General features: G+C 27.3%; 1 protein-coding gene across 1 annotated transcript; it reads left to right on the top strand.

Moving 5' to 3' along the window:
* The first annotated feature begins 69 nt into the window (after positions 1-69).
* On the top strand, positions 70-3,355 carry LOC129318554 (MDIS1-interacting receptor like kinase 2-like). The gene is made up of 2 exons (XM_054963394.1): positions 70-2,801; positions 2,890-3,355. The coding sequence occupies exons 1-2, from the start codon at positions 113-115 to the stop codon at positions 3,249-3,251; spliced, it is 3,051 nt and encodes a 1,016-aa protein (XP_054819369.1). The 5' UTR covers positions 70-112; the 3' UTR covers positions 3,252-3,355.
* The last annotated feature ends 24,142 nt before the right edge of the window (positions 3,356-27,497 follow it).

Consider the following 27,497-nt stretch of genomic DNA (forward strand, 5'->3'; position numbering starts at 1 on the left):
CTTTTAAACCTTTTTTCTCTTATATAAACACCCCAAATACCCCCACCATATTTACATCCAACAATTCAATCTCTGAATCTTTTCATAATAAGTTCCAGCTACCAAAAAAACCATGCATGTTCCAAGCATATTCTTCTGCGTCTTTATATGCCTCTCCTCTTTCTCCCAAGCTGCTTCTGCTGCTGAAGATCAATTTCTTCATAGTGAAGGAAGTGCCTTGTTGAAGTGGAAAGCCAGCCTTGATGAACAAAGCCCAGACGCATTGTCTTCTTGGAAGAATGGAACCAGTCCGTGCAGAAACTGGACAGGGATTACATGTGACGAATCTTTGTCAGTTACCATGATTAATCTAACAAGTCTTAGGCTGCAAGGTACACTTCAAAATCTGAGATTCTTGTCCTTCCCTAACCTCAAACATTTCGATATAAGTAATAATTCCTTCTCTGGAAATATTCCTCCCCAAGTTGGTAACTTGTCCAGTATTCTTACACTGACAATGTCTCACAATTTATTAATGGGTTCTATCCCTGGAGAAATTGGAGCACTGAGCACTCTAAATGTTCTTGATTTGAGCGTTTGCAATCTCACTGGGCATATTCCTCGAGAAATTGGGAAGTTGAGTGATCTGACAGATCTAATTCTTGTAACTAATCAACTCTCAGGTTCCATTCCCCAAGAAATCGGTATGCTGAGCAATCTCATACAACTTGATTTATCAGAAAATTCAAAATTCTTCAGTGGAATCCCTTCTACGATTGGAAACTTGACTAAGTTAAAGCTATTGTTTCTCTATAGTAGCAATCTCACTGGTCTTGTTCCCAATGAACTTGGGAAACTACATTGTCTTGTAGATATTCAATTGTCAGATAATAACCTTTATGGTCCAATCCCATCTTTCATAGGAAACTTCACAAGTCTTGAAAAATTGTCTTTGTACTCGAACAAGTTTTCTGGACCGATTCCTGCCTCCATAGGAAACTTGATCAATTTAGAAATCCTTTACCTCAATATCAACAATCTTTCAGGATCTATTCCTCCAACCATAGGAAATTTGACAAAGCTCACTGAATTAGCACTTCATATGAACAATCTCAATGGTCAACTTCCGCTTCAAATAAATAACCTCACGAGTGTTTCTAACTTACAACTAGGTTGGAATCATTTCAATGGCCATTTGCCACAACAAATTTGCCTCAGTGGCACCCTAAAGTATTTTGGAGCCACTAAATGTAGCTTCACTGGTCCTATTCCAGAAAGCTTCAAGAACTGTTCAAGTCTTGAAAGACTCAAGCTTGAAGATAACCAACTGGTTCAAGATATAACAAATTTTTTTGGTGTATATCCAAATTTGGAATTCATAGATATAAGTGTCAATAAATTGTATGGCCACCTTTCATCTACATGGGGAAAGTGTCCTAAACTAGCCCAGTTCAAGATTTCTAACAACAACCTTTCTGGTGTTATACCATTAGAATTAGGTGAGGCAATGAATCTTAATGAAGTCAACTTGTCCTCAAATAATCTAGCTGGAGAAATTCCAAAAGAGCTGAGGAAGTTGACCTCATTGGCTAGGCTTTCGTTAAGCCACAATCAACTTTCAGGCAAGATTCCCACAGAAATAGGGTCACTAAATCATCTTGAAGTTTTGGGGCTATCAGGAAATAAATTTTATGGCTCAATCACTAAAGAACTTGGGGGGTTAACAAGGTTGAGAGAATTAAATTTGGGCAAAAACAGATTTGAAGGAAGCATCCCCATGGAGTTTAGTGAACTCCAATCTCTTGAAAATCTTGATCTCAGCCAGAATATGTTGAGTGGGAAAATACCAACAATGCTTGGAGCGTTACAGAAATTGCAAATATTGAACCTCTCACATAATAACTTCTCTGGCAACATTTCATCCATTTTCAATGGGATGTCAGCCTTGACTTCTGTTGACATATCATTCAACCAACTTGAAGGCCCCCTTCCAAACAATCGAGCCTTTCTTCACAGTAGCTTTGAAGCATTGAGGAATAATAAAGATTTGTGTGGCAATGTCACAGGTTTACAACCTTGTAGTAACTCCCAAACAAATGCACGCGGTCATGAGGGAAAAAAGTTCTTGATGATATTCCTCCCATTGGCCATACTGCTATTTGTTGTGGTTGGAGCTTCATGCATTTTCTTTAGACTTAGAGAGAGGCAAACAAAAAACAAAGATGAAGAAGCAGATGTTTATTTTGTATGGAATTCTGATAGAGAAGTATTGCATGAAAATATTATCGAAGCCACAAAGGAGTTTGATGACAGATATCTCATCGGGAAAGGGGGCCAAGGAAGTGTATATAGGGCTGAGTTGCCTTCAGGTGATGTTGTAGCTGTAAAGAAGCTTCATTCTTTTCGTGGGGAAATCTCCAACCAGAAAGCTTTTACAAGTGAGATTCAAGCTTTGACAGAAATCAAACATCGTAATATTGTGAAGCTGTATGGGTTTTGTTCCAATTCACGATTCTCCTTTTTGGTTTATGAGTTCCTGGAAGGTGGAAGCCTGGATAATATACTGAAGAATGACAAACAAGCCACTGAGCTTGATTGGAATAAGAGGGTGAACTCCATTAAAGGTGTGGCTAATGCTTTATTTCACATGCATCATGGTTGTTCATTTCCTATTGTTCATCGTGACATATCAAGCAAGAATGTCCTTCTAAGTTCAGATTATGAAGAAGTTCGCATCATTGACTTTGGTACAGCCAAGTTTTTGAAGCCAGAATCAAGCAATATGACCACATTCGTAGGCACATTTGGATATGCAGCTCCAGGTACTAAGACCATTTTATTTGTTCTTTCTAAAGTAATTAAGAATCTGTACTGTCCTATGTTTTGGATATAACCTTGAGCCTATTGCAGAGATTGCTCTCATTATGGAAGCAAACGAGAAATGTGACGTTTACAGCTTTGGAGTGTTGACTTTGGAAATCATAATGGGAATCCACCCAAGAGAACTTATTTCATCATTGGCTGAGAAATCAACTAACAACGATTTGATGTTGTTGAAGGATATGTTAGACTCACGACTTTATTATCCTACAGAACCAATCTCTGATGAGGTAATCTTCATTGCGAAAATAGCATTTTCTTGCTTGAAGGAGAACCCTCGATATCGTCCAACTATGGAACAAGTATCTGTAGATCTCGCAAGGTCATCATCAAGATCTCATTTAGAGGATCAACTTGGCACCATCACAATTGGACAGCTTATGAAGGATTGAATTTAAACTTCACTAGATTATTTGTGCGTCTGTCTGTTTAAATCGTTACACATGGTATTGTGATGTGCATATAGTAAGATCATGGTTGTTATATCATATGTATGCTCAGGTTTCAGCTTGAATAAAACTTGCAAGTGAATGTTTTGTTCGCATATCATCCTCTTCACTCTTGTAGTATGACTCTCTCTCTCTCTCTCTCTCTATATATATATATATATATATGTTTTACCCTTGAAGTTTATAGCAAGGTGCTAATTAATGAATATTATGCTTTAATCAATGAAGGGGACATCAAGCTAAGTAACAATGCTTTCAAACAATGTTGTTTGTGTTTTATTTAACCTTACGGTACATTTTCGATTAAAATATTTTTTTATTTTTTTAACTCAACACCTAAGTAATTAACCAACTAACTACAATATTTTAAACATGCCATTACTTGAGACACAAGCTAGCTCGACCAAGTGTGACGATTAAAATAAAATTTTCCAACCACAAAGGGCGATGGTTATGGCATAGGCCATTTAGGCAATAAACTCAGGCCATCCCGCCCAAAAAAAAAAAATCTTTTATATCTTTCAATTTTTTATTTGTAATTTTTAAATGTATGATGTGAAATTGGGCTTTAGACAGGTCTTAATCTAAGATTGCATATTTAGATAGGTTTTAATGTTGTAGATAATGATAATTGAAAATTGTATTAGTCTTACAAAATTAAAGTTTCAGTGAATATTATAATACTGATTGTCATGATTTATTTTTAGAATTAAAGATATTAAAAGAAGTGTTAACATTGTCAGACAACAGAAAAAGTGTTAATAAAATTAGTACTCTAATAAAAATATTAAAATGGACCAACAACATATTGTATTCCAAATGGATACATTATTCAAAGAATATTTGCTATTACCAATGGAGTTGAGTTTAGCAGAAAAACTAATTCTTGATAACATGATTAATCAAGGTTCAAATCATGGCTAGAAGAGGTACTTGACCGTGCCTCAAGTAGAATTAGTTCTAATAAGAGGATATCTAAGGGCAATCAACAAAGAATATTCAATATTATTGACAATATATGTGATGATTGCTATTGTCATAAGAAGTTTTCTATATAATTAAAATTACTTAAATCCTATCTTATATCGATTAAATTTTACAAAATAAATTGAAAGGAATGAATATATTATATATTGAGAGAAAAATATTAGAATTTCTTTATATTAAAATTTTAATAAATTATTTTTCGGCTCAAAAGAATAATATCTCTGCGCGCATGGCTGGGGAAAAGACGAATCCAAATTTGATTAAATCCAAAAAAGAAGTTGTGTATGTGCAAATCAATTAGTCCATCTAGAATTATTTACTGTTTTAACTTCAATGAAATCAAAATAAATTGACACTTCATGTATAGTTTAAGAGTTTGTTATTGCCCTGTAAGAAATATATGGAAATGTATACTCTAAACTATATTAACATTGTTGACACTTGAAAATTCATATTATTTGGCACATTCTCCTTAGATTTTAAATTTATTTATGTGATTATTCACACATTATTAGTGTGCTAAATATCGAAAATGTGCTCAACTTGGAGAAGGTATATATGGCGCATACTTGTGATTTCTATCATTTTTGGATCTTAACAATGATAGAAATTAAATCAAGTACAAGTGTGCACCATATTTTGCTAAAATACAAGTTTGAAGACTTACAAGCACCCTTTTAGGGGGAAAACAGTGGCACTGCTTTTTTTTTTTTTTTTACTTTATTAAGTCTTGACTTAGTGTTTATAATATTTCTTAGTCTTCAAGTAGTCATGAAATTTTTGGTATAAGAAACTTTTAAAAAAGAAAAGTTGCAGTTAAAAACTTTTACCGACAATATTTATCATCACAAGAAGTCAAATTTATTTTAATGAATTAAAAACTCAAATTATTCATAAGATCCAAAGAATTTTTATCTTTACCATGCCATGGGCTCCATAAGAAAATCCTCGTGCATAAACCTTCAAACTGATACTATTTAAATAAGAGATATAAGAGACTATTCTAGTTAATGTAACTAGTGTTAAATGACTTGCAATAATTATTCGATCATGTTATTAGGAAAAAGGTTCATATTATTTCTATACTCTCTCAATTCATGATACATATGGTATTTTTTAAAAATTTTACTTAGTCCAAAAAATAGGACATGTTGAAGTTTTTATTATTCTTTTTTTAAAAATGATTTATTAGAATTAATTAATTAATTACACTTATATCAGACATTTAATGAGAGTATAATTGAAAGGTGTACTTTTTTTGAAAAATTAAGATTTAAACTAACTATTTTAAGAACTATGAAATAATTCACAATGCCTTGTGTTATAGATCGGGAAAAGCAATGCAATGGTTTTATGATGTTAGGTACAGATTTGTGCCCCAAAAAACAAAAAACAAAGAAAGAAAGAAAAAAGGACGTAGCAGGGTCAAACGCCTTTATCAATGACAAGGACCAGAGACTTTCACATTCATTATTTGCGTGCTTTTTCGTACCTCTTTATCTTTCGTGTTATATTATCCTTTTATCATTAATATTTGGAACGAACACACACACATAATATGCCACAAAATATTAACCTTTTTTAGCTAAAGATTTGAATGATGACGGGGAGTGCGTACGTGTAAATAATAATTGTCTTCCATGTGAGTAATAGGACATATTTTTCCATGGAGGAAGATTAAAGTTTGCCTCTAATACATATAGACTTTTAGGTTGATCATTGTTATTGATGACGAGGACAACTTCTTTGCCTCCCACTTTGGGGGTTCGAGAGATAAGAGGAACACAAAAGACACTTTGAGCGAGTGAGATATAGCAAAATGTGGAATTTGTATTCAGAGCTTGTTATTAATATAAGCATTGAGTGTCTGTCCTATTTAAAACGTTGAAATCATAATCAATAATTTTAAATTTATATTTTACTTAAAATTAATAAATATGTGAGTTTGTCAAAACCATTAATTTGAATTTCAGCAATTCAAATAGAACATGTATTCAGTATTTATTGGGGAGGGACAATGAATTTAAATCCACAAAATGTCATGATAACTTAAATCCTAATTTAAAAATATTTAAATATCTGGGCACAAAAGGTGAGTGGAGTGAAAGATTTGATAGATTCGAATCTTATGAATTATATATATATATATATATATTTGATATAATTATATATGTAATTAGATCAAAATATATTTAAATTTGATCCACTTATATTGAAGAACTTAAGAAATATTCAGATGTATAACTTAAAATCATAAAAATATTTAGGAATACTAAAATTTTTAGTCTTTCACATTTATCTTAATTATTATCAATTTAATACTTCAAGTTTAATTTTATGGATTTAATCCCCTATATTTTCTCAAATTATCATATGAGTCTTTTAAATTTTAAAAACAAATTTACTCTCAAATTAATATAATATGTAAAGTATTGTGATGATTTGGCATGCACATGTAGCCAAATAAGAATAAATTAACCTTCAAATCAGTTTAATTTTTATTAAGTTAGTCCCTTACACTCCATTTCGTTCTTTTGTACTTTAAAATTTTTGAGTTTATTTTTTCCTACATTAATAATTACACTTGTAGTAATATTTGATGAGTTACTATTTACTAATATTTGTGTCATTTTCAAAATTAATTATTAGAGAGTCATCAATGTATTTATTTATGTTAATTATGGGTGCTTAGGTTGAGATATTTGTGCCATTAGTTGTAAACATTGGTTTTCTTAATTTAACTAGAGTTTTTATCCATATGTTTAATATACTAATTAAAGTCTTTTAACTTTGTTGGGACCTGAGCTTTGAGGATCTGAACTAAATAAAAAAGACGAAAACAAGAACGTTAACATAATTGGGAAAATCGTACAATAAACATCTATGTGCATGTTTGGTTCGGGTTCATGCATGGGCATTACCTGTAATTTTGATGAAGGCATTACATGAGTTTGGTTTGAGCACCATGACGCTTATTACTGTGATGAAATTTAGATTATTCAAATTTTGATCTGAATGATTCAGATTTAAACCATTATTAGATATTATATTTTTCAAAATAAAAATTTATAAAACTTATAAAATAATTTTAATAATTTTTTTATTTTTAATATAGTCTAGATTTAATTTGGAGGGTCTAATTTAATATTATAATTCTTATAATTGATGTATATTGACTATCCAGATGTATTTTACACAATCTAGATTTAATTTAGTGTTAATTTAGATTGTGTAAAATATATCTAGATAATTAATATACATTAATTATAAAATTTTTAATATTAAATTGGACCATCAAAATTAAACCTAAATCATAATAAAAATAAAAAATTTATTAACATTATTTTATAACTTTTATAAATTTTTATTTTAAAAAATATAATATATAACTGGACTATCTAGGTTCAAATCTCATCAAAGTGATGAACACCAAACTGGATCGTATACAATGCGCGAACGTACGTATGTGTGAGGGTGTCAAATTTGTGAATTCCAAATAAATATTAGAGTCTAGCACTATAGCTACTCATCCATAATTTTTGCACCCAATAAATCAAACATATTGCAAGAGTAAACTAAACAAAAATGGAAGAACATGATTATTTGAAATTTGGATTTGATAATAGTAAGTATTCAGTCTTGTATTATCTGACCTATTAAAATCTATGTTAATAGTGCAAATAAATTTATTTATTCATTAAATTTAAGTGAAAGTATAAAATTATAACCATTGATCTAAATTTTAACAATTTAAATAATACAAGCATTTAGTAATTGTGTTAAGTATAATTATTGAATTTAAATATTTAAAAATGGTAACTCAGAGGAAAAACGAACAAGATTAGTGCCGTTCAAATCGCCACTCTCACCATGTCAGGAAGAAGAACCGAAAAAGTAGGAAGGAAAATGAATGATGGTGGGGGCCACTTATAAACTTATTCAGGAAGTAATGTTTGTTATGGATGACAGTGTACTCTTGATGTGTATAAGGATCATTTGGAATTTTTTTAGTGCTTTATTATAACTTGTCAAGGATTTTTCATATTAATATTTTTAAAGTATGATTTTGGATATGCCATGAATTTATTTATTTTGATTATTTAATTTAAACTAAATAAATAATTGTTATGAGTTTTTCTAAATTTTGATTACAAATCATAACAATTATTTGTTATCAGGGGAGTAACAATATGTTGATCTAAATTTTATAAATCTAAGCTCCAATCCTATAATTTATTTGACTTTTATATATTTTAAAATTTATATAATTTATACTTTATGTATTAAATTTTTTATGAAAATATGTAAAATCAATTGTTTTTTCCTTAAAGAAACATTGTTCTTGCTAGTCATGGGTCTTGGATCTGCCACTAGTATCATATCTGGTAAAGAAAATTACATCAAATGTTGTAACAGTATTACTTATCAATAATTTAGTCCCTTAACTTTTATCAACTTTTATTACTTCTTTTTTTATTAATGTTACCTTATATCATATATCAAAGAGTAAGAGGGCATATTTTAGAGAAAGATATGAATATTTCTTTTATTCCTCTCACTTATAAAGAAATTTTTTTAAAAAAAATTAAAAATAAAAACTAAATTATAAGTGAGTCAAAAGTTGAAGAACTAAGTCGCAACGAGTTATAATTAAGGGAGACTAAATCGCAGTAACTTATAATTGAGAGATTAAATTATAAATGAGTTAAAAGTTAAAGGAATAAAAAATTAATTTTTTATTATTTATATAATAATTTTATAAAAGATATAAATAATAAATTTGATTCCCATATCCTTAAATATCACACCCGACATTCCGTCAACCGAATGGGTCATAAGAGACTGAGTGCCCAGATTCCTGCCATTGTGGATGTCAGGTCTGGACCTGGGCCTGGGCCTGAAAAACATTACTTCACTTGCATGTAATTTTGTTAATAGTTTTATCCACATAATTCAGGGAATGAATTTCGACTCTCATTACTGGTTTCTTCTTTGTTTTCTTTTCCTTTTCATCTACTCTCTTTGTGGCTAGTCTACACTGTATTTTGTTCAAAGCAATGTTCAGTTTGTGAAATTGTGATAATTAGTTATAAAGAAAGACTTTCAGTTGACTATGGTCACAATAAAAACAAAAACTCCAATACATTTTCTTATACATATAAAATAAGTTTCTTATAAGAGTTAACATAAATTATTTTTGGCTAATAAAATAAGTATAAAAAAATCAGTATATTGACTATTGACTAGTATATTTTTGTGACGAGGGATTAATCCTTCCATCACTATTAAAAGAACGATTTTGTCGTGAACGTTTCTGACTTGGAAACAAAATAAAGAGTTTCTAGGAAAAAAATTATGATGTGGAACGCACAGGTGGATAATGGAAATGGATTTGTTACGCTTGTTGAAATCTCCACCGACTCCTTGTGAAAGATGCTCAAAGGTACAACTTCACGTGATAATTAATATACTATTAGAATCAAAAGTTCATTTTTTTAGAAAAAATCACAGTTAGGTGTAAAAGATCGAATTAATACAGTTAACTCTTAAAAAAATTAAAAAATATTATAAATATTAATTCATACTTTTGTAAATAAAAATTTTAGTTGTAAATTAAGAGTTATATTTTAAAAATAATGTCTTATGTACAATAGTGACTCTTAAATATGTAGTTATTGGAATTGATTTTTATAATTTATTTTAAAATGATTGTGGGCAATCCAACTGATTAATTCATTCTTTTTAGATCTAAACTCTCTTTCTCCTTTTTTTTTTTTTTTAAGAGTGAGCTAAAATGCTAACCCTTGTGAAACACACATCCCTTATTTGTACCTTGCATGGAGTGCTTGGTAAATGCTAACTCTAGTGGTCTCACAAATGTGATAGTCACTGACATGATAAATTACAATTCTTAATAAAATTAATATTTAAAAAATAATAGAAATTATAAATGTTATGCAAAATAAGGAGTTAATTAGCTAAAAGGTAAGACTTATCACTACTACAAAAATGAGCTTGGGTAGCATTTGAAATTTCAATCTAATGACATTTAATAAATATTATAAAATTCAAAACTATAATAAGTATCTCATAGCATTTCATTAATTAATGAAACATCATGAGACTAATGTGAGAGCGAGGGCATTTTATTTCCCAAACACTACCTCTGTTACATCTTTTTCTTTTTAATTAGAGAGGTGCCGTTTCTTTCTTGAACAAATGCCACCTCTCTTAAACTTTAATTTAACAGAGGAGGCCTTTCTTTCTTGAACAAATACCACCTCTATTACTTCCTCTATTACTTTCTTTTAAAATAAAAATGTGAAATAGGTGGCGTTTTTAGGTTTGAAAATGGCAACTATTTGCTATATATTTTTTGTAATTTATAACACATGGGTGGATTTTTGTAAGGGCTAACAACTTTAGATATTTAAAAAAAATTGAGTTTTAATTTAAAAGCTTAAATTCAAATAGGTGGTGTTTTTACCCACAACAAACACCACCTATTTGTTTATAAAGATGGCCTTTCTTCAAGCTAATGTCATTTTTTAAAAATAAATTTTCTTAAATTCTGTAAACTCAACTTTTAAACCAATATAAAAGATCAAATAATATATATCAACCAGTTTAATAGTTTACAAATAATTCAGTTATACAGTAAAAAGAAACATAACTTTGTGATATGACAAAGAAGTCTATAGCAACATTAATATAGCTAAGTTCTTCAAGGAGATTGAAGACATGTAATGAAAATTTTTAAAAATTTTTACATTAATAAACTATTTAACAATTACCTAAGTTTTGGCGTCCTAAATTCAAAATAAAAGATGAACATTTTTTTTAATTTGATCATAAATTTACTTATCACTATATTCCAAGCACTTTATATCCTCATAGTACTACAAAATATATTAAAAAATAATGTCATAAGCAACTAAAAATGATAAAATTCAAATTGAGTTAAATGTTGATATATAGCTCAAATGGGATAGAAGTTTGCCCATGAGTGATCACGTCTTTCATGAATTTTATAATATAGTAACTACAATTATTGTTATTTGGTTAGAAAAGTCACTAAAAAATTCACCAGAATATAATATAAATTTATGAACAAAATAAATATATTTTCAATAACTTAATAATTCTTTGAAGTATAATTTATACCATAATTTTTATCTATTAATAAATTTTAGAGAATTATTTATTTCTGAAAAAGGAAAGCTCTTCGTGACATCAAAAACTATTCAATGCCTTAACAAAATAGAAAAAATTAATCAATATTAATTGATGCAAATATATGTCTATATATATATATATAAATGTGTAAAATAATTCTTATAAGTATAAAAACTTACATATTGAATAACCTCAACATATTAGGCCGATCTGTTGGCATACCTTCAGATAGAGAATCCAAATAATAAATTAAAGGCAAAACAGCCACAGGATTAATAACAATCAAAATTCAATGTTTTCTTGAAAAATTTAAACTTTTATTATGTCTTAATAAAATTAAGGTATCATACACAAAAGAAAAAATAATCAATAAACTACTTACCTTACATTATAAGGTATTAAAAATAACATATGTTTTTTAACTTCTGCCTTCTCTGTGAACATTTCTTTTACAAGATTTACTTGTTCAGATGGACCCAACGTTGATCCATATTAATATTATGAGGACTAATAAATGCAAATCTTTTCATTTTCTCAATGTCTTTCAAAAAAGAAATGTATAAATACCTTGATAAATAGCAAAACCTTACATGAAAACCAATCATAACAAATGATAAAAATGATCAATATCAAAGGATATTAGAAAACAAGTACCTTATCGAAGTGTTGATAGCAGAAGCACTCACCCATTCTCGATTAAATATTTTTATAATGGTATTTCTATCAAGATATTCCCAACCATCTTTACAATAGATTTCTTTTTTAAATTTTATTTTAATTGTTTGGCCATTAGTAGTAAGCTTTGGCAAAAGAAACTGAAGAGCTTCATGACAATTATTAGCCCTTTTCATTTTTGAAGCTCCATAAGATACACTTTTTTACTTATGCATGGTATTTGATTCCTTAGAAATATTACAATGCGATTCAATTATTTTCTTGTTCTTTGATTTTGATTAAGCCTACAAAAATAATATAAAAAAATCAAGTCATCAAGTTATAATTACATATAGCAAATTATAAGGAAGTTTGAATTATATAATTACCTTGTCAAATGACTCAATGAGATATAGAGGTCACGCAACAAAAGTCTCATCTGTATCTTTAACCAATACAATATCTTCATTAAGAGGTATTTGTAACTTGTCATCATCATTAGTGCAAATGTCTACAGAAGCTCGTGATGTGTTAGGATGTAATGGAATTGTATGTAAAGTGTCCTTTAGTGAAATTATAAACAGTACCCCGCAGCAACTGCATTTTTAAAAGGAATTTTTGTGTACAATTTGTATTTTGATTCTCCTTAAGAATAAAGAAAATTTTTAACAATTTATATTATAAAATTAATAATATAATTAAAGTAGTATAAAAAAAGTATTACCATAGGGATAGCTGAGTGGCTTGACACAAAAGTACAACTATCCCTTAAATTAGGGCTTTCAATTGCTAGAATTCTCAAATCAAATAAACGTCACCTCTCTCCTTAAAAATAAAAAAAATTATATCCAATATTTATTAATAATTAATAAATAAATGATAATAATAATAATAATAAGTTAATAAAAAGAGAGGTGGCGCTTGAAAAGCCCACAAACACCACCTCTTTCCTTAAATACAATTTTTATTATTAAATAATAATAGATATATATATATATATATCATATTTCAATATTATCATTTTCCTTCTTCTCCACAAATCAACTATATGCACGTCGGGAAACATGGCAATGACCATGGTAAAAGCACTTAATTTTCACCCCTTAACTCAAGGTTTTGGCTCCGTAATAAAGGAGAATAGCCTTTAACTTAAGTCTTAAAGTTTTAAATTAAGATGTAATGCTTTTTTATTGCTCTTGTCCATTTGTTCTCTCTTCTATTTCCATTCTTGCTCTTCATTCCTAACAAGCTAAGTACTTTTCATATGTATACTCTCTCATATCCTAAACATATAGTCTTCATTGATTGGTAGAAATCAAGGAAAGCACGTAAATTGGTTATTTTTAATTAATATATAGATAATTTGTGACACCTTTTTAAAACATTAATTAATGAAATTTAATGTGTAAAAATAAAAGTGCCTCAATAAATGCTGGTATTATGAGTAGAAAAAAAAAATTAATAAATAAGACCAGAAGAAACAAAATCTTAGCGTCCATTTGGTATGCTTGAATCAAGGAGGGTGAAATGAAATTGATGGTGGAAATGAGATTTTGGCTTGTTTGGTATGATAAAAGCCAATTCAATATATGGAAATTGATTTCACAAAAAATGATGGAATTGATTTTCATATAAAACCTCAGTTTTTGCAATTGCATGTTTCCTTTTTCATTTTTTTATTTACCACACCCCCCCCCCCCCGCCTAGCTCCTCTCACCCTTCCAGTCAAAGCAGGGTCATGACCTCCTCAGCATGAAGAAGGTGATGACTGCTGTCGAAGAAGGTGACAGCGTGAATCTCTGGCTGAAGCTTAAAAGAATAATTAGACTTTACAGCTAATTAACCTCACTTATGTCATCCCACTTTGAAAAATATAAAATCAAAAGAAGTTGAAGAAAAATTATTAAATAATGTCTATTAATATCGGTTGGGGTGATTAATGTTAGAACTTAATATAATCAATAGAGAAAATCATGTTCAAAGAGCTTTCCGTATAATTGTAGCCAGCGCAACTCGAATTTTGATCCAGTAAATAATTTGTGACTAGAAAAGGGAAATGAAATCATGCATGTATAAGCATTATTAGAATTTGGCTCTTCTCTGCCGACAACCAAAGACTGACTATTAAGAGAAAAATTAACACCAAGGCAAAAAAAAAAAAACTGAGACACATCAATGAAATTCATTGAGTCATACATCTTTTTGATATATTCTCTCTTTAAAGAGCATTGAATCAGAATTCATTGATCATGTTTTATAAAATAAAATCCATAATAAGTCACATTGTCACATACATAACATAGTCATTCAAGACACAGGAAACATAGCCTATTTAATTTGTTTGAAAAAGGGAAAACGAGTTGTAAATATATATTTTGACAATTATAAACAAAAATATCAATTATAATGTGAGAGTTATATTTGAAATTTAAAAGTTCTATTTACAATTGAAACTCTTAAATTTATAATTATTTGAATTGAGTTCTCAACTCATTCTTCAGAAAATTTTTGTTAGGAACCTAACTTCCATTAATTCAATCTTCTAAGATTTGATTATCATTGAAAAACTACTCTACCTAACCTTATCTTATCAGTATGATATATATTCAAAATGATCAAAAGAGAAAAGAAAGAAAATGATGACTCCCTATTTCTAGTAAAATTTATGTTATTTTCAGAAGTTTATTAAAGAGTCATCAATATAATGTAGTTATTTATATTAATTTTGGATGATTTGGTTGAGATATTTGTGCCATTATTTGTAAATATTGGTTTTCTTGATTTAACTAGATTTTTTTTTTGCATATGTTTTATCTACTTGTTGAAGTCTTTTAACTTAATTTGTAGGGATATACTGACTAAAGTTGGTGTGTGAGGAGTAAAAATTCTCATCATTTAAGTAAGTAGTTGAGACTTTAAATTTTTGCCCTTGTATATACAGTAATTTAGTTAGAAAGGGTTTAACTTAAGGTAGACTTTTCTACCATCCGCGGAACCTACTCCGTTTGCTTAGCCAAAAAAATTGTGCAAGGACCTGAGCATTGATCTATAAAAGATGAAAATAAGAAAGTTAACGTACTTAACATGATTGGGAAAATCATAATAAAACAAACATCAATAAACATTACTATATAAAAACCTGAGGGGAAGAGTGTTACGTGGCCAAAATTGTTTTGACTCTGATTACTGGTTTCTTCTTTATTTTTTCCTTTATTTCATATTCTCTCACTTGCGGCTAGTTTGCCCCGTATTTTGTTCATAGGAAATGTTCAGGGAGTGAAATTGTGAAATTAGTTATGAAGAAAGACTTTGAGTTGACTATAGTTACAATAAAATTATAAACTCTAATAATACATTTTCTTATTTATATATAAATAAGTATCATATAAGAGTTTAAATAAATTATTTTTGGCTAATAAAATAAGTAAAAACAAATCAATATATTGTTTAATAACATTTACTTTGTCATAGTGAATTGAAAAGTTGAGATTTGGCAGCCAAATTAAAGATTGTTATGATCAGGTTTTTCAAGCGTACGTGAATATTGAATGGACTTGAGCCAATAATGTGTGAAATTCTAATAAAGTTAGATTTAATATAACTAATATATAATAAAAGAGAATTACACATAAATTTAAGCTCTGAAATTTTGAGTTAAAAATATGATTTTTTTTAATTTCCCTTGACCATTTGTTCTCTCACTGGTTGCTCCTCATTACGTGAATTGAAAAGTTGAGATTTGACAGCCAAAATATTATAATGAGGTTTTTCAAGTGTGAATATTGAATCAACTTCAGGCAATGTGTGAAATTTCATGTCAAATAAAATTAACGTAATAAACTGAAGTTTGATTTCTAACTAGGAGAGGAGAGAGGAGAGGTGCGCCTAACAGTGCCTCAAATAAGATAATATTTTTTTTTTTTTTAGCCATCTCCTTCTCCATTAAAGGAAACACACGCGCCCTTCACAACCTCTCTATACTCGAACCCACATTCTGCATATAGCAAGTGGGTAGTAGTGCCATTGTGGCAGAAGGCCACTAGCAAGGTAATACCTATATTCAATTAAAAAATACTAACAATTATTTATCATATGCTCCCTCCTATCCTAAATATAAGGTCTTGTTAATAGATTGGTAGAAATCAAGGAAAGTGGGCAAATTGGTTATTTGTAATTAATATATAAAGAATTTGTGACACTTTTTTAAAACTTAATTATTAAAATTTAATGTGTAGAAATAAAAATGTCCCAATAAATAAGAATATTATGAGAAGGAAAAATTTATTAAATGAGACAAAGAGGAAAAAAATCTTATATTTAGGATGGGATGGAGCGAAAACCATGATAAATGGTTGGGGTGGGGGGACAGCATGTCCGTCCTCTATTGTGGTGCTGAAGAGACAAGACATGCTAAATGAAGAGAATAACTTTTCCATGAAGGAAAAAGCACTAACATCTTATCTTAATTAAAGTAAAGATTGGATTATATGACCTAGTTATATTATTATTTTCGTTATCTTATTATCTTGTTACTTTTATACCATGTGCTCTGATGACTCTCCTTTTCATAGACATGGAGTCACTTTTTAGCTTTACCTAAAGTTTTGCATAATGCATATACGATTTATTTATCAAGGAATTTTTTTTTTTAGAAAAAATTAAGTGATGGCTATTGACTAGTATATTTTTCATGACGAGGGTTTATTGGTCACACAATTATTAAAAGAATCATTTTGTCATCGTGAAAGTTTCTGACTTTAAACAAAATAAAGAGTCTCTTGGAAAAATTAATCTTCAATAAAAATATTTGAAAGAGGTTTTGGAATTTTCTGATGCGGAACGCACAGGTGGAGAATAGAGATAGAATTGTTACATTTATTAAATGCTCCACTGACTGATTATGAAAGATGCTCAAATATACAACTTTGCGTGATAATAAAAGACGGTCGTGCTCAAGTCAACAAATTAATGCAGCTCAAAAGAAATTTTTAAAAACAACAGTGCAAATAATGATTCATATAATTGTAACTTATGAGTTATTTGAAAAATGTGTTATTTTCAAATTGCAATTATGATTATTGAATTTAGAATTGATTGAATTGATATTATAATTTAATTTTAAAAAAATTATAAAAAAACTTGAATAATCATTAATTTAATCTTTTACATACTTCACTGTCATTTCTTTTCTTTTTTTCTTTCTTCTTTTTATAAAAGTGAGCCAATGCTAAACCCTGCGCATTGGGCTATTGTGCATCAAAGAAGCAAAATTTAAAGTTCTACTTTCACTTTTCCCCTCCCAATTATAACACACCAAACAGAGCATAATTTGTACTTTCTTCTTATGCTTCGTAAATGCTAGTTCTGATCTCAAAAATGTGAAAGCCATTGAGACGATAAATTAAAAGTATTGATATAATTAATATTTAAAAATTAAAAAGAAATTAAAAATGTTATGCAAAATAAGGAGTTAATTGTCCAAACACTAATAGTGTGTAATTATTATTCCCACCATGTTTAATTGGGTATCTTGTTGGGGTGGCCCTTGTCCTATAAAGTTTTTAATTATTCATAGATTTCTTTTTATTTAGCAGCAATTTTGTTCAAAGTATGATCGGCTATTAAATATGAATATTTATCTTAATAAGAATTTAAATATTGATTTGCTATATAATTTTTCTCTTATGACATAATTGAATTTATAGCCTATAATTGAAAGTCCATGGGTTTATGGATAAATTCATAATTTATAGCCTACCACTAAATTCTTCTGGGGGCAGATTAGCCTACAAATAAATGATTAATGGTTTTTGCTCTATTGATGCAATTGAACGGCCATGGGCTTATGGATAAATTCAAACTGAACACCACAAAATTAATCCTTAGCCCAAGCCTCACTAGCTAGCACAAGAACACGTATAAACCCACTAAGCCTAATTGAATCTTCTTGGGCCAATAGATGCACTCCGAAAGACAATTTTTGTAATAGTGTGCCTAATTAAATATATACAAATAAAAGTAATTTTCTTCCTTCACCATCATAGAATAAAGATCATATCTGATGATTATTTTTTCTTATATATCACTGTGATGAACTATAAATCATATACAAACCTGTTATATATAGTCATTCCTTTATATGACAGTTGTACATATAGAAAAATATATCACAGTTAAAAAAAAATCATATAAAATAACTCTAATTTTGGCAATTCTAGATTTGCATAAGTAAATATCACTATAAAAAAAATAATTTTTGATAGTGAATTTTAATGACAATAAAAAAAATTCCACCAAAAGTAGAGTTTTAGTAATAACTCTTAAAAGCCATCGCTAAAAGCCTTTTTTTAGCAGTGACTTTTAATTGCTATTATTAAAAACCACTTATAGTGGTAAAATTTTGTTACTATTAAAAGTATTTTTATAAAATATAATTAAAAATAAAAATAATTATGTAATTATTTTTAGTGGCAACAATTTATCACCACCAAAAGTATTTGTATAAAAAAAATAAAAAAATAAAAAATAATTTATGTAATTAAAAATTAAAAATAATTTATACAATCACTTTTAGTGACAATAAATTGTTGTTATCAAAAGTATTCTCATAAAAATTAATTAAATTAAAAATAATTTATCTAATTACTCTTAACTAAAATATTTTCATAAAAATAATTAAAAAATTAAAAACAATTTATTTAATTACTTAGTCACTGTTAAAAGTATTTTTATAAAAAAATAATTTAATTAATATTACTTTTAGTGGCACAGGTTGTCACCACCAAAAATATTTTCATAAAAAATTAAAAAAATATTTTTATAAAAAATTAATTTACATAATTACTTTTAGTGGCAAAATTTGTTGCCACTAAAAGTATTTACAATGAGAAATAAATTATATATAAGATTAATAATGATTACTTTTAAAAATAATAATCTTGTTAAACTATTATTTTAATAATGACATTTAAAAATATTTATGGATTATTTTTTAGTAATGATCTTATTAAGCTAATATACATAATCAAGCTAAGTTACATATAAATTATAAATGAATTGTTTTTTATATTATTTTATGAATTATTTAATATTTCTTTAAATTATAATCAAGTTAAGTTACACATAAATACTTACTTATTTGCATATATATACATAAATAGCATTGGAATGTTAAAGTTGTATAGATATTAGGAGATGCAAATGGTATTACAGACTACTTAACACATTGTGTACTTAATAGTTAGCTTAGTATGTACATGGTGTCTACTCCATCTGCTGAGCTCTACTTTTTATTATCATAAGATTATTTAAATAAGACGCTCCATATTTGATGATTATTTAACTATCAAGTAAGTTGGCTATAACATATGTTGTACTGTTATTTGATTGTTAAAAACCATCAAGTATTAACAAAAATAAGTATCAAGTATGGAGGTATTCTGTGGTAGTGTTTTTTTATTCGGTTCTTGTTTTTTAAATTACTCAAATTGTTTAATTTGCTAATGTTAAATTTGTTGGGATTATTATTGGATCAAAATTGTAACTTGATTGTTTAATTTATGTTATAATTTGAATTATGGATGAAATTATGTATAAACTTATTAAAGTATATTTATTTTAAATTGTAAAGTTATCAGAAAATATTTCCTATTATCTTGAGATTGACTTTGTTAAAAAAACTTTAATAGAAGTCCAAACTAATATAGATCAAGTCAAGATAAGATTCTTTCTATTTTGATTATGAAATATTCACTTAAATTTTTAATTTGAATTTTTTTTGTTTAACATCTACTTTTAGTTTATCACATGTCAACTCATTTCCTATCTCAAAGATAATAAAGAATAATTATTCAAAATGTTTATTAATAAAATTTATATGAGTAAAATAAATTTTTCATTAAAATAATTTTAAGATAATTAAAAAATTATAGATAAAATTTCTTTTTAATAAAAAAAGGGAAGCATTTAACTTGAAAAAAGATAAAACTTTAATACTTATTTATTAATTTTTGAGAAAAATATGGTAAAAAGTAAAACTATATATTTAACGTAAAACTACTATAATACATACTTATAAATAAATTATACTACTTAATTATTTTTATTAAAAATAAAATAAAATTTAAAAATTGGTTAAAATATTTATAGTAAAATTATTTAATATTAAAAATTATTCATTTTAAGTTCATTTTCCTACAAAAAAAATATTTGGTAAAAAATAATATTTTATTAAAAAATATAATATATATACACTCATATAAAGTATTGTATCATATTAATAAATGAAAATAAATATAACTCTATATATATATTTCTAATAATATATTATTTGTTATATGTGTATGTAGTTAAATAGTATATATTTAAGTTTTACATCTAATAACTGTAGGTGCATTTCAGTTCAACTGAAAAAAAAAAAGGAAGACTTAATACTTAGGGTCAAGGGCTCAAATTCTAGCTTAGGCATATTTTACAATGAATATGTAACTTGGCACAAGTTGTCAAGTGATGTAGCATGATATGGTGCACACATGGCAAGGTGATGTGGCACGTGTTATGGCATACATAGGTACACATATGGCAGGTGATATGCACAAGGTGTCAATGTACATGACATAATATAGTTCTTTTACTTTTTTTTTTTAAAAAAATGACTTTTGGCGGTGCTTTTTTGCCGCTAAAGGGGTTTACCTTAAGGTAAACATTTTATATTATCGGTGGAACCTACTCTTTATGCTAACCCAAAAAAATTGTGTAAGGAGCAATAAAAGATGAAAATGAGAAAGTTAACGTACTTAACATGATTGGGAAAATCATAATAAAACAAACATCAATAAACATTACTATATAAAAACCTGAGGGGAAGAGTGTTACGTGGCCAAAATTTTTTTGTCTCTGATTACTGGTTTCTTCTTTATTTTTTCCTTTATTTCATATTCTCTCACTTGCGGCTAGTTTGCCCCGTATTTTGTTCATAGGAATGTTCAGGGAGTGAAATTGTGAAATTAGTTATGAAGAAAGACTTTGAGTTGACTATAGTTACAACAAAATTATAAACTCTAATAATACATTTTCTTATTTATATATATACTTCCTTCGTTAAAAAACGTAAGGCACTTTTTGAGGGGTTGGATGTTAAAAAATGTAAGGCATTTTTAATCTTTTGAGGTGTAATTATTACTTTTTTTTTGCAAAAGTGTCCCTGTTAATAGTGACTTTATATTTATTATAGGGTGTTTAATAAGGGTAAATATAAAAAATAGGTTAGTTTGAAAGTAGGTAACTACTTTATTGGAGTGAGATTTAATTAAAAATACCTTATATTTTTTAATAGAGAGAGTAACAAGTATCATATAAGAGTTTAAATAAATTATTTTTGGCTAATAAAATAAGTAAAACAAATCAATATATTGTTTAATAACATTTACTTTGTCATAGTGAATTGAAAAGTTGAGATTTGGCAGCCAAATTAAAGATTGTTATGATCAGGTTTTTCAAGTGTGAATATCGAATGGACTTGAGCCAATAGTGTGTGAAATTCCATGTTAGATAAGGTTAAATTTAATATAACTAATATATAATAAAAGAAAATGACACATAAATTTAAGTTCTGAAATTTTGAGTTAAAATATGATTTTTTTTTTATTGCTCTTGGCCATTTTTGTTCTCTCACTGGTTGCTTCTCATTACGTGAATTAATTGAAAAGTTAAGACTTGACAGCCAAAATATTATGGTGAGGTTTTTCAAGTGTGAATATTGAATGAACTTGAGTGAATGTGTGAAATTTCATGTCAAATAAAATTAATGTGATAAATTAAAGTTTGAATTTTCATTAGAAGAGGAGAGGTGCTCACATTAACACCTGAGACTCGAACAAGATAATGCCTATATTCAATTAAAAAAAAATAATAAACACTATTTATCATATGCTCCCTTCTATCCTAAATATAAGGTCTTGTTAATTGATTGGTAGAAATCAAGGAAAGTGGGCAAATTGTTTATTTGCAATTAATATATAGAGAATTTCTGACACTTTTTTAAAACTTTGATTATTAAAATTTAATGTGTAGAAATAAAAATGCCCCAGTAAATAAGAATATTATGAGAAGGAAAAATTTATTAAATGAGACAAAGAGGAAACAATATCTCATATTTAGGATGGGACGGAGCTAAAACCATGATAAGTGGTTGGGGTGGGGTGGGGGTGGGGGGAGAGCATTTCCGTACTCTATTTTGGCGCTAAAGAGATAAGACATGATAAACGAAGAGAATAGACTTTTCCATGAAGGAAAAGCACTAACATCTTATCTTAATTAAAGTAAAGATTGGATTATATGACTTAGTTATATTATTATTTTCGTTATCTTATTATCTTGTTACTTTTATACCATGTGCTCTAATGATTCTCCTTTTCATAGACTTGGAGTCACTTTTTATCTTTACCTAAAGTTTTGCATAATGCATATACACCTTATTTATCAAGGAATTTTTTTAGAAAAAATAAAGTGATGACTATTGACCAGTTTTTTTTTTTTTGTGACGAGGGCTTATTGGCCACACAATTATTAAAAGAATCATTTTGTCATCGTGAAAGTTTCTGACTTTAAACAAAATAAAGAGTCTCTTGGAAAAATTAATCTTCAATAAAAATATTTGAAAGAGGTTTTGGAATTTTCTGATGCGGAACGCACAGGTGGAGAATGGAGATAGAATTGTTACATTTATTAAATGCTCCACTGGCTGATTATGAAAGATGCTCAAATATACAACTTCGCGTGATAATAAAAGACGGTCGTGCTCAAGTCAACGAATTAATGCTGCTCAAAAGAAATTTTAAAAAACAATACCGCAAATAATGATTCATACAACTGTAACTTATGAGTTATATTTGAAAAATGTGTTATTTTCAAATTGCAATTATGATTATTCAATTTAGAATTGATATTTATAATTTAATTTTAAAAACTTATAAACAAAACTTAAATTATCATTAATTTAATCTCTACATACTTAACTGTCATTTTTTTTCTTCTTTTTATAAAAGTGAGCCAAAATGCTAACCCCTGTGAATTGGGCTGTTGTGCATCAAATAAGCAAAATTTAAAGTTCTACTTTCACTTTTCCTCTCCCAATTATTGGACTTAGCTTTTCTCCATTTCTTTCTTTCTTCATTTTTTTTTCACTTCTCATCTCAACCATTAAATTTATTTTTAAATTATTGAGATTTAATATTTCATAAAATTATTATTATATTTATTTTTTTATAAAATTTTATATTTTAATAATAATTTTATGAAACATCAAATCTTAACTATTCAAAAATAAATCCAATAATTGAGATAAAAAGCGGAGATGAAATGGAGGAGAAAAATAGAGAGAAACTAGGTTCTTACAACATACCAAATAGGGCATAATTTGAACTTTTCTTCTTATGCTTAGTAAATGCTAGTCCTGATCTAAAAAATGTGAAAGCCATTGACATGATAAATTAAAAGTATTAATAAAATTATTATTTAAAATTTAAAAGAAATTAAAAATGTTATGCAAAATAAGGAGTTAATTGTCTAAAATACAATTAGTGTGTAATTTATTATTCACACCGTGTTTAACTGGGTATCATGTTGGGTGGCCCTTACTCATAGGCTTCTTTTTATTTAGAGGCAATTTTATTCATAATATGATCAGCTATTAAATATGAATATTTATTTTAATAAAACTTTAAATATTGATTCGCTGTATAATTTTGCTCCTATGACATAATTGAATTTATAGCCTACAATTGAAAGTCCATGGGCTTATGGAAAAATTCATAATTTAAAGCCTACAACTAAATTCTTCTGGAAGCAGATACCCTACAAATAAGTGACTAATAGTTTTCCCCCTAATGACGTAATTGGAGGCCCATCGGCTTATGGATAAATTCAAACTGAACACTAAAAAGTATTAATCCTTGGCCCAAGCCTCATTAGATGGCACAAGAACACGTATAAACCCACTAAGCCTAATTGAATCTTCTTGGGCCGATAGATCAAGGGCCAATAGACTCACTCCAAAAGACAATTTTTATAACAGTGTCCCTAACTAAATATATACAAATAAAGTAATTTTCTTCCTTTACTATCATAGAATAAAGATCATATATGATGATTATTTTTTCTTATATATCACTGTTATGAACTATAAATCATATACAAACCTGTTTATATGGTCATCCCTTTATATGACAGTTGTATATATAGAAAAATATGTCACAATTTTTCTAAAAAAAAATCATACAAAATAACTCTCATTTTGGCAATTTTGGATTCGCATAAGCAAATATTCCTACAAAAAAATAATTTTTGGTGATATTTTTAACAGTGACAAAAAAAATCACTACCAAAAGTAGAAATTATCGCTAAAAGTTGACCTCGCGACGACATTATATTGTCGCTAAAAATTACTGTTAAAAGTAGAGTTTTAGCGGCAACTTTTAAAAATTGTCTCCAAATGCTCCCTTTAATGATTACTTTTAATTTCCATAATTAAAAATCACTTTTAAGGGTGAAAGTTTTTCACCACCAAAGTATTTTTTATAAAAAAGATTTAAAAATTTAAAATAATTTATACAATTATTTTTAGTAGCAACAATATTTTTATAAAAATAATTTATGCAATTATTTTTAGCAATGATAAATTGTCACCACCAAAAGTATTTTCATAAAAATTAATTAAAAAATATAAAATAATTTATGTAATTACCTTAGTGGCAACAGTTTATCACCACCAAAAGTATTTTCATAAAAATAATTAAAAATTAAAAATAATTTATGTAATTATCTTTAACGGCAAGAGTTTGTCACGTCAAAAGTATTTTCTTAACAAATAATTAAAAATTAAAAATAATTTATACAATTATTTTTAGCCAAAAGTATTTTTCATTAAAATTAATTAAAAAATAAAAATAATTTATGTAATATTACTTTTAATGACGACGGGTTGTTGTGGCCAAAAGTATTTTCATAAAAAAATTAAAAAATATTTTTATAAAAATTAATTTGCATAATTACTTTTAGCGGAAAAATTTGTTACTACTAAAGGTATTTATATATAAAATGAGAAATAAATTATATATATATGATTATAATGATTACTTTTAAAAATATTTATCTTGTTAAGCTACTATTTTAATAATGATCTTATTTTAATAATTTCACTTTAAACAATTTTTTATGGATTATTTTTTAATAATGATCTTATTAAGCTAGTATACATAATCAAGCTAAGTTATATATAAATTATAAATGAATTACTTTTTATAATTTTTTATGAATTATTTCAAAAATTTCTTTAAATTATAATTAGACTAAATTATATATAAATACTTACTTACATATATATACATAAATTGTATTTGAATGTTAAAGTTGTATATATTGTAAGATGCAAATAGCATTGCAGACTACTTGATATATTGCTCACTTAATACTTAACTTGGTATATACATGGTGTCTACTCCGTTTGTTGAGCTCTACTTTTCACTACCACAGAATTAAATATGACGCTCCATATTTTACAATTATTTAACCATCAAGTAAAGTTGGCTGTAATATATGTTGCACTGTTACTTCACCGTTAAAAACCATCAAGTATTAACAAAAATAAGTATCAAGTATGGGGGTATTCTGTGGTAGTGTTTTCTCTTTCGGTTCTTATTCTTTAAATTACTCAAATTGTTTAATTTGCTAATGTTAAATTTGTTGGGATTGTTTTTGGATCAGAATTGTAAACTTAATTATTTAATTTATGTTAATATTTGAATTATGGATGAAATTATGTATAAACTTATTAAAGTATATTTATTTTAAATTGTAAAGTTATCAAAAGTTTTTCCTATTATCTTGAGATTGACTTTGTTAAATAACCTTTAATGGAAGTCCAAATTAATTTAAATCAAGTCAAGACAAGATTTTTTCTATTTTGATTATGAAATATCCACTTAGATTTTTAATTTAGATTTTTTTCGTTTGGCATTTACTTTTAGTTTATCACATGTCAACTCATGTCTTATCTCAAAGATAATAAAAATAATTGTTTAAAATGATTATTAATAAAATTTATATGATTAAAATAAATTTTTCATTAAAATATTTTTAAGATAATTTAAAAATTTCAGATAAAATTTATTTTTAATAAAAGAAGGGGAAGCATTTAACTTGAAAAAAGATAAAAGTTTAATAATTTATTTACTATTTTTGAGAAAAATATAGAAAAAAGTAAAATATATATTTAATGTAAACTAATATAATACATACTTATAAATAAATTATATACTTCATTATTTTCATTTAATAATAAAAATAATATTTAAAAATTGGTTAAAATATTTATAAGAAAATTATTTAATATTTAAAAATGAATTCTTTTTAAGTTCCTTTTCTTAACAAAAATAATATTTGCTACAACAAAAAAAATATTTTATTAAAAATAAAAAAATACACACACACTCATATAAATTATTTTATCATATTAATAAATGAAAATAAAATAAAATATATATGTATATATTTCTAATAATATATTATTTGTTATATGTGTATCAGTATATGTAGTTAAATAATACATATTTAATTTTTGCTTATAATAACTGCAGGTGTATTTCAATTTAAGTGAAAAAAAAAGGAGGACTTAAAGTTTGGAAGGTGGAGGTCATTGAATATGTGAGGTGGCATAAGTTGTTAGGTGACATGGCATGACGTGGCGCACACATGATGAGGTTACATGGCACTTGCTATGGCATGAGGAGGTGGACATGTGGTAGGTGATGTGCACAAAGTGTCAGTTGATGTGGCATGAGATAGCTCTTTTACTTTTTTTTTAAAATGACTTTTGGTGATGACTTTTTGCTGCTAAAAAGTCGCTATCAAAAGTCTGGTCGCTAATGGTTGTTGCTATTAAAGATAAACTTTTAGTAGTGAAGTACTTTTGGTAGGATTATGTTTGTCGTTGTCAAAAATTATTAGTAATGAGATTTTTGATGGTGATCTTTTGACGGCAAAAAGTCACTGCTAAAAACCTTTAGCCGCAACTTTTAGACTAAATTGCTGCCAAAAATCTTTTTTTTTTGGTAGTATATGACAGTTTTGGTTTATGAACATAGATCCTTTCTTGGAAACATGGAACCTTTTTTCCCTTTTTGTTTTATTAATAACATTATTCTGAACATAATACATCTTGCACAACATAACATTACTTGTCCACATGATTTTAGAACAATCTAGATCCTAGAATATGATGGAGCATTCTTTCTTGATTCACAAGTCATGATTGTTTTAGAACACAAACACACTAATTAACACTGCCTCGCACAATATCACAACACACAATATGCT

This window comes from Prosopis cineraria, unplaced genomic scaffold, assembly GCF_029017545.1.
Source record: "Prosopis cineraria cultivar Desert tree isolate PC_DT_omini unplaced genomic scaffold, ASM2901754v1 PC8, whole genome shotgun sequence".
NCBI lineage: Eukaryota > Viridiplantae > Streptophyta > Magnoliopsida > Fabales > Fabaceae > Prosopis > Prosopis cineraria.

Coding starts and splice junctions, on each gene's coding strand:
- LOC129318554 (XM_054963394.1), top strand. CDS start 113: ATGCATGTTCCAAGCATATTCTTCTGCGTCTTTATATGCCTCTCCTCT. Junction 2,802..2,889: donor ATTTGGATATGCAGCTCCAG/GTACTAAGACCA, acceptor AGCCTATTGCAG/AGATTGCTCTCATTATGGAA.